This window comes from Cottoperca gobio, chromosome 21 (assembly GCF_900634415.1).
Source record: "Cottoperca gobio chromosome 21, fCotGob3.1, whole genome shotgun sequence".
Classification (NCBI taxonomy): domain Eukaryota; kingdom Metazoa; phylum Chordata; class Actinopteri; order Perciformes; family Bovichtidae; genus Cottoperca; species Cottoperca gobio.
In genome coordinates, this window is record NC_041375.1 from 8,728,891 (window position 1) to 8,742,578 (window position 13,688).

Sequence of the window (13,688 nt, forward strand, 5' to 3'; positions counted from 1 at the left end):
TTCATGGTCATTGGCTGTTTCATCTCAATGAAAGTGTATAATGTGATTTTGTTGTGTTGATACATTACTCTAAGAACGCAGCTTAACTAGTATTTGTCCTCATTTATAACTGCAGTAAACACTGCACTGAATGTCTTTGATGTTACAAATTCAAATTTTTATGGAAATCTTGCAAAAACTAACCTCAAAGCACCTCCAACTTATTATTCATATATCCAATACCGTACATCCTCATTAAGGTGTATTATCATCAAGTCGTATGGCGTGCAGTTGATGTCAGAAGAGCCTTTGAGATTTCAAACTCAATCTCAAGAGTCAAATCTGATTTGATGTTGCGGTCATCAAAGGCATGATTTTAGCATGGTGTGCTATGATTAGGGACTGTAATCATTGTGCTACGTTAACATTTTGTTTGGATATAGAAATGAACATGAGCCATGAACAAAGGCAACAACAAAAATATGTGTTTTTCTGTCTTTACGACTGCTGGTGCAACCTGGTGTTGGAAATGAAGAGAATCAGATGTGATGACGACAAAAAAGGATTCCCAAAGGTGAGAAGTTGACTCTGCTGTATGAATAGCCCTCCAGCCAAATGACACAGTTAAGGAAAGAATGAAGTTGTAAAATGTGTCTGGATATAAGAAGAAGAGTGTGGTGTCTAAAACAGCCCCACACTGCCCCCTGCTGCGTAAAGTATGAACATCATGTCTCTGAAAACAGCCAGTACACATATATTTATCTACGTATATACTGTACATGCACACAAATACGCATCAGGCTTTGATAATCACGTTTATCAGCTATATATGTCATTAATGAACACAAATAATATAATTTGTGTAAATGCGTCAGTCAGACTATTCAATTACGTCCAGTATACCGTCCTATCTACTAACTTGTTGTACAATCTTTCATTTTCTTTACTGCCTTACACCTTGACTCCTGCGGTGAAAGACACAACCATGATAGTTAAAATCCCCATAGCGACCCCAGAAACAGCAGCGTTAGGGCGGGTGCCGCTGTTGAAGGTCTTGTCGTGAACATTTGCGATGATGGAGAGAGCTCCTGCGTAGGCCTCCTCGCAGGCCGGCTGGATCTGCTCCTCTGGTAGCAAGTGGCTGAACTCACCTGAAGGATCATTAAGTAACACCAAAGTATTAAATATATATATTTAATATATAATAAGTCAGAGCCACTGCATTAGTTGTGGCTGATGTTTGGCTTTGTAAAGTACATGTTACAAGTCCAGCTCACCTTTGTCTCTCAGCTCAAAGGTGTAAGAGAAGGGGATGCCGATGAGACGAGCCCAGTCACGGCTCGAGCCTGAGTTTGCATCTGAAGGTTAAAGAGAGAGTGCGTCTTAATCTTTATCCAATCTCAATTTCCTCTTTCATTCACCACACTCTCTTATGCTCCTATGTTCTGTTGTCCGGTTAGCTTTCTCCCTTTTAGTTTAAATCTTCCTGGCAATAAATACTTTTGTTTTGTATAAACACTAACTTGTACACTATTAATATACCAACATTGATTCATTATTGTCCAAAATACGGTCTACAGGATTAACAAAGCTTTGAAATGATATTGAAGCGAGTCGGAGGCAACTATGAATTTAGACAAACAATTCCCCATCAACATCTAAGGTAGACGATGCATTGTATCACATTCATTCACAATGACACAAAAGGTGATATGTAATTCCACCTGTGGCCTAATTTGCATCACTCACTTTCTACTTATTTTTTATCTGCTAAGTATAAGATTTTTTATTAATAACAGCTATTCAGGACAGGGAAGAAAAGTTAGGTCAGTTTGAGTCTTACAGAGGATTTGCGGAGATGTTCCTACAGTGTAGCCCATTCCATGAACATTCTTCATCTCTGCTGCCGCTGCCTCCCCGACTGCAACCTGAACACAAAACCCTTACTCTCTATCAAAGACAATCTTACAAGGTTAAAGTAGGTAAAAAGTGGTACTACTAAGCAAACTAATGTCTACTTTCAGCAGTGCAGTACGAGCATGCAAGTCATACTGTGACGAAAAAGTGAAAATGGTTGGCTTCATAAACCTTGAGCCGGTAATGTCTGTTCTTTAAAGAAGCTGTGTATCTTTTATCTGAAGGTATGCTGCTAACTTCTCTGTGATATCCAGCAAACACACTCACCAGTTCATCATAGTTGGGTGCAGTGATCTGAGGGTGGCCATATGGCAAGAGTATAAGTTGGCCAGCGGAGTGGATGGTGAGGAAACACAGAGTCTGGTTAACCATCTTACCTAGATACAGACAAAATGAACGTGTGATTCATATCAAGATGACATAACAACATTCATTTCTTAAAGGTACAACCCTGACGTGAATGTAAGAAAGAAGTGTAATGATAAACCAATGATGTTTTTAAGCACGTGCTTATTTCACAATTTTAATTTATTTATGTGTTTATGACATTTTATGATGAGCTCAGCGACATTATATACAACCTCTTAGTAAAACTCTCCATCCATATAGAGGATCATACCTCTATAATAATAATAATGTTGTTTTCTTTAATTGTAGAATAGATATTTACCAACAAAGTCCATCACAGCTTTGGCCTCTGGCTCTGACCCTGCTGCTTTCCCACAGTAGTTGTTTTGACAACTGTCAAATGACACACCAACCGCTAAATAAAAGAAAAATCAAATCAAGTAGATCAACACAAATCTCTTGATAATATACAGTATGGCTGTTTTTACAAAGCACTGTCAGGTTTATGTTTTAAACATTCTTTCTTATGTCAAACATAATTATAAAATGTAAATTCCTGGACAAAAGCTGATGACACTTTATTTTTTATGATATTATTTATTTTTTGTTAATAGAAAAATGACACATGCTGCTAATTAATTTTGTTTAGTTTTCTGTCTGTTTGGGTACATGACCAATATAAATTGTGCGAATATAAAATGTTTAAATCCTTAGAGAGCTTGGAGTCACTATTAGCTTGAGGCAAATGAAGGCTAATTAGTCATGTTGTGATTCTTCAAAGCATGCAACTCACTTCCCCAGTTGGCATTAAAATTTCTATTGAGGTCAACACCATAGCAGCTACTGTTAGGAGGAGGGTCTGAACGAGACTTTCTCCAAAGTCGAGTCTACAGGGAGACAACACACAGACACAGTGGCACAGGTCAGGTACTTTGTTAGTTAGATTGTGAATGAAATGTGAAGTCCCTCAGGTACAGTATAGTCACATCAATGACACAAAGTAATCATAACCCCATCACTAAGATGGGGATGAGTCACTGAGTCACAGCACTGAAGACGTTAGCACTCACACTCTCATTGGCCCAGGTGAATATGTATCCATCCACATTGACCACAGGAGTAACATAGACGTCAAGGTTCTGCAGCATCTGCTCCAGCTTCTTATTGGTTTTATATGAGTGCACAATCTGAAGAACATAAACGCTCACATGTCACTGTACTCGCTATGCACTCGCTTGGGTGAATATGTTGATCATTGAAATGATGTCTGAGTGTACAAACCTCTTTGACAAACCACTGGCAGAAGGCAGGAGCGATCCACTCCCGTGCGTGGATACCACAGTCCACCCATATGACCTTCTTCTCTTTGCCCTCTGGGTTTTCTAGTCCTAACTGGAGACACACAACATGATCTGCTTTGGTTGATTTAAAAAAATATTGTCTGAGTAACTGTGGTGCTTTTATAATTACCACGAAGAATTGAATATAGAACAAGTGGATTTGTAGCCTTTCTCTTAGCGCAAATTGTTTGGGATATGGCCCTTCCAAGTAGAAGTAAAAAACACACCCAAAAACATAGTTTCAAAAGGCATGACAATAAGTAACTAATGTAGAAGCAGGTGAGCCAGCTTGAGTGAAAGTTAATTTTAAAACATTTGTTATCTCTACTTATCATGTGCAGGGTCTCTATTGCACTGCAACAGCCACCTTAAAAGTAATACATTATTTTATAAATGTCTTAGAGAATAGAGAACATTGTGCAGCACTTTTTATTGACTTATCCAAGGCTTTTGATACAGTGGATCATGCCTTATTGTCACAAAGACTCTATAGTATAGGTTTCTCAGATCAAGCTGTCTGTTGGTTTGAGAACTATTTATCAGGCAGATCACAGTGTGTGAGGGCAGAAGGTATAACTTCTAGCTCTCTTAATGTATCCAAGGGTGTGCCACAGGGATTGGTTGTAGGACCATTGTTATTTATCATTTATATAAATAATCTTAATCACAACGTTTTAAATGCAAATTTCCATTTTTATGCTGTTGACAGTAATTTACTGCTCTGCGTCCTCCCCAAATCAGGCTCTTTGTCAGCTGCAGACTGCTTTTAACATTGTACAATGTAATTTGTGTGATTTGAAACTTGTTTTAAATGCTGGAAAGACGAAGCTCATGATGATCTCGAAAGCAAAAACCAAACACTTGAATCTCCCTCCTATCACCACTTCACAGGGTTCTGAGATTGAATCTGTGTCTCAGTTCAAATATCTTGTTATTATCATTGATGATTCTCTTTCTTTTAAACCTCACATTTTAGAACTTTTGAAAAAATTAAGAATAAAATTAGGTTTTTACTTTAGAAAAAAGTCCTGTTTTTCTTTCGAGGCCAGAAAGAGATTAGTCTCTGCAACTGTTTCTGTCTGTGTTAGACTATGGAGATGTTTTTTACTATGAATGCATCGTCTCAGTGCCTCAGCTCTCTCTACCACGGGTCTCTGAACAGACTTAAAGCGATTCTTAAAGACATTGAAGCAGACCGCTGTGTCTGTAAATGTTTTAATTAATGTTGTGATATTGATTGTGTTGTGATTTTGTTTTTGTCTGTAACTGTGCTGCTGCCTATCTTGGCCAGGACTCTCTTGAAAAAGAGATTTTTAATCTCAATATCCTGGTAAAATAAAGGTTATAAATAAATAAATATTGGGGGTAACAGGGGGTTAGTATGTAATGATAAAGTAAGACTATATAATATAGATTTCCCATCTTTAGGACTGCAGGGTTGGACAGGTCCCCATTTGAGCTGCTTTACCTCCGGATTAGGTCATTATTTTTTGTTGCTGTGGTCTCTGCTCCAGAGTTCATTCTGTCCTGTATTTTCCATCGCAAGGAAAGTATTCCATTTCACCGGAGCTATATATGTATGAGTGGATCTTGTGCAATATTTAATAAGATAATTAGTTAAAGCTTTTTGGTTCAGCACACATTTCTACCACCTAATCACCTTGTGTTATCTCAATCATAGATAGTGACACTTTGTGTAGTAGCATTTGTCTTAAGAGCATACATATTAATGACTACAGTTCATATGCAGTTCATCTTCAGTTCAGACGGAAGCCCCGAGAGGCAAGTGAGAAAAAGGATTCTGGTGAAATCAAGTCTGATTTAAATTATTTTCTGTCCTTTGTTTATGACGGGTAAAAAGGAGATGTTTTGCCAGGATAATCTTTCTAAATTGTTTTGTTTTGACAACTTTTGACAGGTGAGAATTGTCAGAATAATTTCGGCCACAAGAGGCTGAAGTGCACGACTACCACATGTTCAAAATAGGAGTAAAGCCATTTAGGTTTTCTTCCAAGGGATTTTTTATTTTTCCCCAATGCACTTTGAGTTTACACGTGAGCCTCTTGTGGCCACATTTAGTATTACAACAACAATCGTTTAAATACAAATGGTCAGGATCATAATCTATTTTCACAGATTAAAAAAAAACAATTTAGAAAAATGATCCTGGCGAACCCTTTTAATTCAACTATTCTTAAGCCATAAACACAGGGAAAAAAACAATTTAGATCAGACAGAATCTTGCCTTTCAGCACTTCCGTAAATTCAACAATAGATAACATTATGTGAATAATTCAGTTATGTTAATGTTATAGTGACTGTGGTGTATACCTTCAGCAGTGTGATATTGCTTCCTTCATAAGTGCGTCCGTAGACAGCAGAGGAGACCAGCTCTGGATTCCCTCGCTCCACTTCTTCCATCCACGTGTATATCTGTATTACAATTTACTGTTAGTTACTGTTACTGTTAAGTTACTGTGTTATTATTCATTCTGATCATGATTTTTATAGTTCTCTTTGCTCAAGGGCCATCTGTCATCTACAAATATTAAAGGCCAAGTCATAGGGAACAAACATGGATGTGAGACAAAAAATAATATTTATTTATAATAAACTGCCATCTGGATTTATAGAGCTCTAAATAGACTCTGACCTCCTCCATGGGGTGATATTTAGCGTAGTCATGCATCCGTGTTGATTCCAAGCCCTCCTCTAAACTGTGAATTAAAAAGATGAATAGAGTTACTGAATACATGTTTATTTGCATTGTTTAAAAAAAAAAATAGATATATATATATATATATATAGCACATGAGGTAGTGGTGTACTTCAGCATCTTGTCGCCAACATGACTATTACAACAACAAAACACTTGATCCTGATTTTCTTTTGTAATCATCCGACAATTTGTTTTACCACCCGTTTTCACAGATGGAAAAAAGTAACTTTGAAAGAAATATTCTGGCAAAAAAAGTCATGAGCACATAGAGAAAATGGATCAACTAAATGTTTTTTCCTTGATTTGCCTCTCAGGTCTTCCATTGTAAGTGGAAACAATTGCAACCAAAGTTTATCTGAATCTGAATGGTGTCTCTTCTGTTTCATAAATGCCTGAATGTATGTGATTGCTACTATTCAAGACAAAAATTTGAACAATTGCTGTTTTCTTAAAATGAACACAACACAGCTCACCTGTTAGAAGTCTTTAAAACCAGCAGGAACAAACTAAGTACCCATAATGTAAGCGTCTTTTTCTCCATTTGCTCGTTTCTTACTTATAGTTTTACTATCTGCTCACTCAGCGGTGTTGCTACCTAATCCCTTGAAGCACTAACTAACTAACACTGCTTTCAGTCACTTCTAGTAGCAGTGGTGTTTTTTTATTAGCCAGGTGACATACACAAGTCAAACACATGTCACCTATGAGGAATTATATGAGAGAAAGTCATAAATCAGTTATGTATTAACATTTATGAAGTGCCACTAAAATTATATAACAGCTGATATCACCGGGTAGTAGACCTTCTGCTGTCTTGTATATATGTGTAAATCTTTATGCTTCTCCACATACATTTAACATTAGGAAACAGAAAGCAGGCAGTACATGATAATACTAATCCAGATCTAAACTACAGGTTGTGCAGTGAGCCTGTGTATTGCAGCGATAGAGCTAGAAAGCTTTGCCTCTCCTCCTGCATTCTGCACCATCAGGAGTTGCTGAATAAAAGTGCCATTCATCCCTGAGCTGTCCTGTGTGTGTGTGTGTGTGTGTGTGTGTTGTTGTTTTTGTTGTCCCCTGTTTGGACTCACGTGGATAATGTAATTGACAGCAGACTCTCATTCAGGCCAGGATAGGCACAGGCAAAGGGGGACGGACAGAACAAGTTAAAACAGTGCCTGGAATTTTAGTCTTCGACATTTGCAAATGAAGACATTTCAGGTTGGAAATATTTCGATTTTGGGAGGATTCTAGAGGAGCCGGTGTGTTTGTTTGAGGATTTTATCAGGGAGGATATATTTTGATTGTCACAAACTTTTGGAAAGGACCAATGGGTGCCAAGTTTACCATCTGCTGCTGTCAGTACTATCTGAAACACAACAGGGAAGAGAAGAATGCTATTTTGCGGTGAGATAAACACCTGGCAGACGTGATGACAACCCACAAGCATCTAATCCTGATTTTAAACCAGCTATTCCCTTTTATTCTTCTTCTTCCTTCTCTCCAGTATGCGCACCTCTACAGCTTCCAGACAACCAGTGCTGTTACCCAGTGAGTCCAGCGACAGTGACACAGAAGAGGACAGCCTTTTTGGGCGCCCACGTCCTTCGAGAAGGAAGTCACGGAACAACCAGGCGAGCCAGAGGAGCACTGTGGATCTGTGGCCCAACACAAACAGACCCTGTGAGTCTCCCATCAGGAGAGGATCGGACACAGAGCTACAGGCTTTTATCAGTATGAGAGACCAGGCTGACAAGGCTACAGAGGTGAGATAAAGCGTGTTGTTGCATATTAAATGTGCAATGTGGGAGGGAATTAACACACGTATACAAATAGACATAATCAGCAGCATATCTGGTTATATGTTATATGTATTTAAAAAAAGAGAAGAATCAGTTATTTGTGGATTTTTTAACAGCGACAAATCCCAGAAAATAAAGCTTGAAGAATTTATTTTAATAAACACATTTGCCACCGTTATTTCAGTGCAGAGACTTTAGCATTATTATTCTCTTGACAATACATGTGATGTTTATTGTACATTTTAAAATAAAATTGTGATTAAGATTAAGTTAAAACTACTAGAAAAGACTGCTTTCACCATGCAAGGTATGAATCAGTTTTCCTCTGTTCAGTTTGAAATTACATTCTTTGAAATAATCATCCTTTTCCAGGTGATCTGATGTCTGGAAATGGATGTTATATAAGTTGTTATAAGTGACACCACTTATATACAGTACACAGACTGTACACAACCATAAATCTACATAATATAATAATGGGTTATCTGAAAATGCAGCAAAGGTCACATTTTTACACTTAAAAGCCCTTGTTATATCAGTGTGATTATTTAAAATGACCCTATATTTTTTCTACAAAAATGCAAAAAAAGTCCTTGTAGCTGTTTACAATATTTAAATAATTTAAAAGAATCAGACACAAAGTTACCAAACCCTTCTGTGATAATCTTTTAACTGGGTTTTGGTGAATCCATAACTCTGTTTGTGCATAGCTGTTGATCAGCTTTACATAGTCATCAGTTACCAGTGATTAGTGGCAAATTAACTCAGCAGAGACCTGGTGTTCATAGCTGCACAGAGATGTAGAAGCTTTTTAAACTCCACACATGTACTAGTAACAGAGTTACTACAGTAATTCAGCAATCTAGTTTACCTTTCCTTATCGGTTTTACTGTTCCAGCTCTCTAATGTAATTACACACACACACACACACACACACACACACACACACACACACACACACACACACACACACACACACACACACACACACACACAGATAAGATAAACTTTATTCACTCATTCAATCAGTGACCCAATACTTCTCACACGGTCACTAACTGTAGGTTGTTTATTATTAGAGAGTGAATAGATTAGATAGATAGTGTGTGTGTGTGTGTGTGTGTGTGTGTGTGTGTGTGTGTGTGTATGTGTGTGTGTGTGTGTGTGTGTGTGTGTTTGATGAGGTTGAATAATGTTATCTTTGAAGGATGATCCCTGCAGTACATAAAATACCTTCTTACATACACCATTACTCTGTAGATGGAAGACATCGGGAGCATCACTAAGTCACCTTTTTCCTCAAAATGTCAGGATGTCACAGTAAAGCTGAGTAGAGAGTTTGAGTTTGTTGAACATGTGACCGGCAGTCTTCGTGTTGAGAACAGCGGGCTGCAGGACACAGTGGGCACATTGTGTTTAATAAATGAAATTCCTTAATGGAGATGTAGGCCAACAGTCTGGCTGGCAATTCAAAGAGAATGTTCACTGAACCAGTTACTCGTGTCGTGAGACTGTTTTTAATATTACGCCAAACAAACTGAGAATGGGTCTGTTACATTAAAAAGGAATTCAGCACTGAGGGGAAAACTAGCCCAGTAAATAAAAGTTGAACTGTAAACTCTGTAAAAGTTACAGTTCAGATTTTTTTTTTTTTGAAAATATGTTTCAAACATTACTAGTTAGATTATTTGGCCTAAGTGTGCAGTTTGCCATACTGTAGGCCTCTTCCACAGCAGACATGTTGACTTGTCATAGTAAGAAAAGTACAAGTGTCACTAATAACATTAATGATGGCTCTGTTCTATTCAAGTGGGCAAGTAAGCTGTGACAGTGTGTTGCACAATATCAGGACCCTGGTATTTCACAGATAAAAAAAGGACAAATTTACAAAGATTATCCTGGCAAAAGTAATTGTATTCCTGTTCTTAAGTCATAAACAAAGCAGAGAAAACAATTACAGAACAAAAATGTCTGTGTAAAAAAGTTATTTAATATTATATTCCAGTAAGAAATTTAAACCGCCATCAGTCCTGATCACATTTACCAAATACTCATTATTTTTCAGAATTTTAACCCTTTAAATGGCAGTTTGTTTTTGATGAAGAAAACAAACAAACAAACATCCATCCATCCATCGTCTACCGCTTGTCCGGGGTCAGGTCGCGGGGGCAGCAGCTCCAGTAAGGAACCCCAAACTTCCCTTCTCCGGGCCACATCCGGCAACTCCGACTGGGCGATCCCGAGGCGTTCCCAGGCCAGAGGAGATATAATCTGTCCACCGAGTCCTGGGTCTTCCCCGGGGTCTCCTCCCAGCTGGACGTGCCTGGAACACCTCCCTAGGGAGGCGGCCAGGTGGCATCCTTACTAGATGCCCGAACAACCTCAACTGGCTCCTTTCAACGCAAAGGAGCAGCGGCTCTACTCCGAGTCTCTCACGGATGGCTGAACTTCTCACCCTATCTCTAAGGAGACGCCAGCCACCCATCTGAGAAAACACATTTCGGCCGCTTGTACCGAAATGAGTTCTTTTGGTCATGACCCAGCCTTCATGACCATAGGTGAGGGTAGAAATGAAGATCGACCGGTAAATCGAGAGCTTTGCCTTCTTGCTTCAGCTCTCTTTTCGTCACAACGGTGCGGTAACGCATTACCGCCCCCGCTGCTCTGATTCTCCAGAGCCATGGCCTCAGATTTTGAGGCGCTGATCCTCATACCAACCGCTTCACACTTGGCTGCAAACTGATCCAGTGACTGCTGAAGGTCACAGGCCGATGATGCCATCAGGACCACATCTTTTGCAAAGAGCAGCAATGAGATCCTCAGGCCACCGAACTGCAACCCCTCTCCTCCACGACTACGCCTCGATATCCTGTCCATGAAAATCACAAACAGGATTGGTGATAAAGCGCAGCGCTGGCGGAGGCCAACATTCACTGGGAATGAGTCCGACTTACTGCCGAGTATCCGGACACAACTCTCGCTTTGGGCGTACAGGGATTGGATGGCCCTCAGAAGTGACCCCCTCACCCATACTCCCGCAGCACCTCCCACAGTATTACCCAGGGTACCCGGTCATACGCCTTCTCCAGATCCACAAAACACATATAGACCAGATGGGCGTACTCCCAGGCCCCCTCCAGGATTCTTGCGAGAGTGAAGAGTTGGTCCGTTGTTCCACGACCAGGACGGAATCCGCATTGTTCCTCTTCAATCAGAGGTTCGACTATCGGCCGAACCCTCCTTTCCAGCACCTTGGAGTAGACTTTACCAGGGAGGCTTAGAAGTGTGATACCCCTGTAGTTGGCACACACTCTCCGTTCCCCTTTTTTGAATAGGGGAACCACCACCCCGGTCTGTCACATTCTAGGCACTGTCCCAGACTTCCACGCAATGTTGACGAGGCGTGTCAACCAAGACAGCACCTCAACACCCAAAGCCTTCAACATTTGTGGACGGATCTCATCAACCCCTGCCAGGCTTTGCCACTGTGGAGTTGTTTGACTACCTCAGTGACCTCCGACGATGATCCCCCATCAACTTCCAGCTCTGCCTCTACCATAGAGGGCGTCCTTAGTCGGATTCAGGAGTTCCTCAAAGTGCTCCTTCCACCGCCCGATATCCTTCTCAGTCGAAGTCAGCAGGGTCCCACCCTTGCTGTACACAGCTTGGATGGTTGCTCGCTTCCCCCTTCTGAGGTACCGGACGATGTTCCAGAAGCACCTTGGTGCCGACCGAAAGTTCTCCATAAACAAACAAACATGTAAACATTCTATTACTTTCTGTACATACTAAATACTATGTGGATTTATTTTCATGTCAATGATTAGCAACAACATTTTCGGTTACTTTATAAATTTTTGTACAGGAAACCAGGAAATAATATTTGCTCCATAGGGCGGACATGAGAAAGTGGCTAAATCTGGTGAATTTCTTTTTACAATTTCTAGATATAGCGATGAAAATAATAGAATGAGTAACATGTCTTATGAAGACCCTGAACACCTACCTAAAAAAACATTTGTTTTGTTTTTACAATGGTTTTTTTCAAAGGTGCTCCCAGGTCCACAATCATGCAGCATGTTTAAAAAATATTTTATTTTAATTTAAATGTTAGAACTATGCGTGTTCAAGGTCTTCATAAGACATGTTGCTTAAGTTGGGTCACCAAACTGCAAATTAAAAAAGTATAACTTTTCTACCCTAAAAGGTGAAACTAAACTAAAGGGACTAAAGGTCTAATCAGGCATAAATTAAAACACCTGTGTGAGTAGAATGCAGGACCTTACAGCAGCAGGTAACGATCATGTAACCAAATGTGTACTCTCACAATTACTAAAAAACAGCTTTATCCACCACTTTCCATGTAAGTTAAAAAGGCTGATTGTATCCATGTGTGCTTATAGGAATGGGAGAAGCTGAATTATGACATACACACTTTACGCTACGCCAGACGAGAAGTCAGATCTCGATGGAAGAAAATCCTGCTGCGGCTAGGTGAGACACTCTTCTGGTATTTGATCCAGTCAACCCTAACCTGATATATGCTGTTGTGTTCTGTTGTCTGTATGTGATCTCACGTTCATCTCTCTGCAGGTTATCAGTGCGAGGTGGATGCCCTGCTGTTCGTGAACAGACAGAACCGCTTCAGTCGAGATCAGGAGCATCTTCACAAAGCCACTGAACTGTTGAAACAGCTGCTGGACCACACCTCTCTGTTTCCTCCACAAACAGAACACCAGAACAGATACCTCTGTGTTATGGTACACACACACACACACACACACACACACACACACACACACACACACACACACACACACACACAGACACACACCTCTTTCTTTGTTCTTTTCTCTTTCCTTCCCGTTATCCTCTTTATCTCCCCTGTCATTCTTTTTGGTTTGTCTCCTCTTTCAGCTACATCTGCCAAACCTCACGTATTTCATTCTGTCCCTGTCTGCCTCCATCTTTCTCTCAGGACCGCCTGGTGTCGCTGGACAGTGCTGAGGACTTTGTCCGACTGGCCAAAGAAAAGTATCCTAAGAAAGTAGGCTGAGAGATGGTGACAGCAACAAGAGGACTTAAAGGCTGGGAGGGAGGGTAAAGAAAAATGTAGACTGTACCAGTAAAACATTTCTACTGTAACATTCATTTATTTGTAGAGCAAAATGTAATTCTAATGGCAAATTAAAATACCTTCTCTTTGAGATGTCCTGTTTGAATACATTTTATTCCACTGTGTATTGGTAAATTACACATGTGTTGTTTAGACCATGCAATTTGTAATGCAGTATGCAAAAGCTGTGTTTTTAATGTACTCATTTTCTTTTAAAAGCAGAAGTTTTACTCTTCTAGCATTTCTGTTGCACTGGTACACTGTTTCTCATCTTGAAAATATAATATTCTCTCAGATTATAAAGCCATACATTTGCGAGAAAAAAATAAGAAACTTCTCTGAGATGAAACTCACAAATTTACGAGAACCACATCGCTTCACTTTGCGAGGTTGGATCCACCTCATCACACCACAGTGACATGTGTTTTGCATGCAGTGGACGACCTAATCAAATTATACTTAGAAAT

At 39.7% G+C, this 13,688-nt stretch overlaps 2 protein-coding genes across 2 annotated transcripts; one reads left to right on the top strand and one right to left on the bottom strand.

Annotated features, from left to right (window-relative positions):
- Positions 1 to 930: 930 nt before the first annotated feature.
- On the bottom strand, positions 931 to 6,844 carry LOC115026678 (carboxypeptidase O-like). Its single transcript, XM_029459582.1, has 11 exons — positions 6,777 to 6,844; positions 6,238 to 6,301; positions 5,916 to 6,017; positions 3,526 to 3,636; positions 3,315 to 3,431; positions 3,038 to 3,131; positions 2,567 to 2,659; positions 2,164 to 2,273; positions 1,823 to 1,907; positions 1,257 to 1,337; positions 931 to 1,130 (listed from the first exon to the last, which is right to left on the bottom strand). The coding sequence occupies exons 1-11, from the start codon at positions 6,842 to 6,844 to the stop codon at positions 931 to 933; spliced, it is 1,125 nt and encodes a 374-aa protein (XP_029315442.1).
- A 619-nt stretch (positions 6,845 to 7,463) lies between these two features.
- Positions 7,464 to 13,312, top strand: LOC115026605 (melanoregulin). Its single transcript, XM_029459477.1, has 5 exons — positions 7,464 to 7,710; positions 7,811 to 8,069; positions 12,509 to 12,599; positions 12,699 to 12,865; positions 13,084 to 13,312. Exons 1-5 carry the CDS (start codon positions 7,634 to 7,636, stop codon positions 13,159 to 13,161), a joined length of 672 nt encoding a protein of 223 aa, XP_029315337.1. The 5' UTR covers positions 7,464 to 7,633; the 3' UTR covers positions 13,162 to 13,312.
- Positions 13,313 to 13,688: the final 376 nt, after the last annotated feature.

Coding starts and splice junctions, on each gene's coding strand:
- LOC115026678 (XM_029459582.1), bottom strand. CDS start 6,844: ATGGAGAAAAAGACGCTTACATTATGGGTACTTAGTTTGTTCCTGCTG. Junction 3,637..5,915: donor GCAATATCACACTGCTGAAG/GTATACACCACA, acceptor GTGTGTCTCCAG/TTAGGACTAGAAAACCCAGA. Junction 3,432..3,525: donor GCCAGTGGTTTGTCAAAGAG/GTTTGTACACTC, acceptor TATGTTCTTCAG/ATTGTGCACTCATATAAAAC.
- LOC115026605 (XM_029459477.1), top strand. CDS start 7,634: ATGGGTGCCAAGTTTACCATCTGCTGCTGTCAGTACTATCTGAAACAC. Junction 7,711..7,810: donor GAGAAGAATGCTATTTTGCG/GTGAGATAAACA, acceptor CCTTCTCTCCAG/TATGCGCACCTCTACAGCTT. Junction 12,600..12,698: donor GAAAATCCTGCTGCGGCTAG/GTGAGACACTCT, acceptor ATCTCTCTGCAG/GTTATCAGTGCGAGGTGGAT.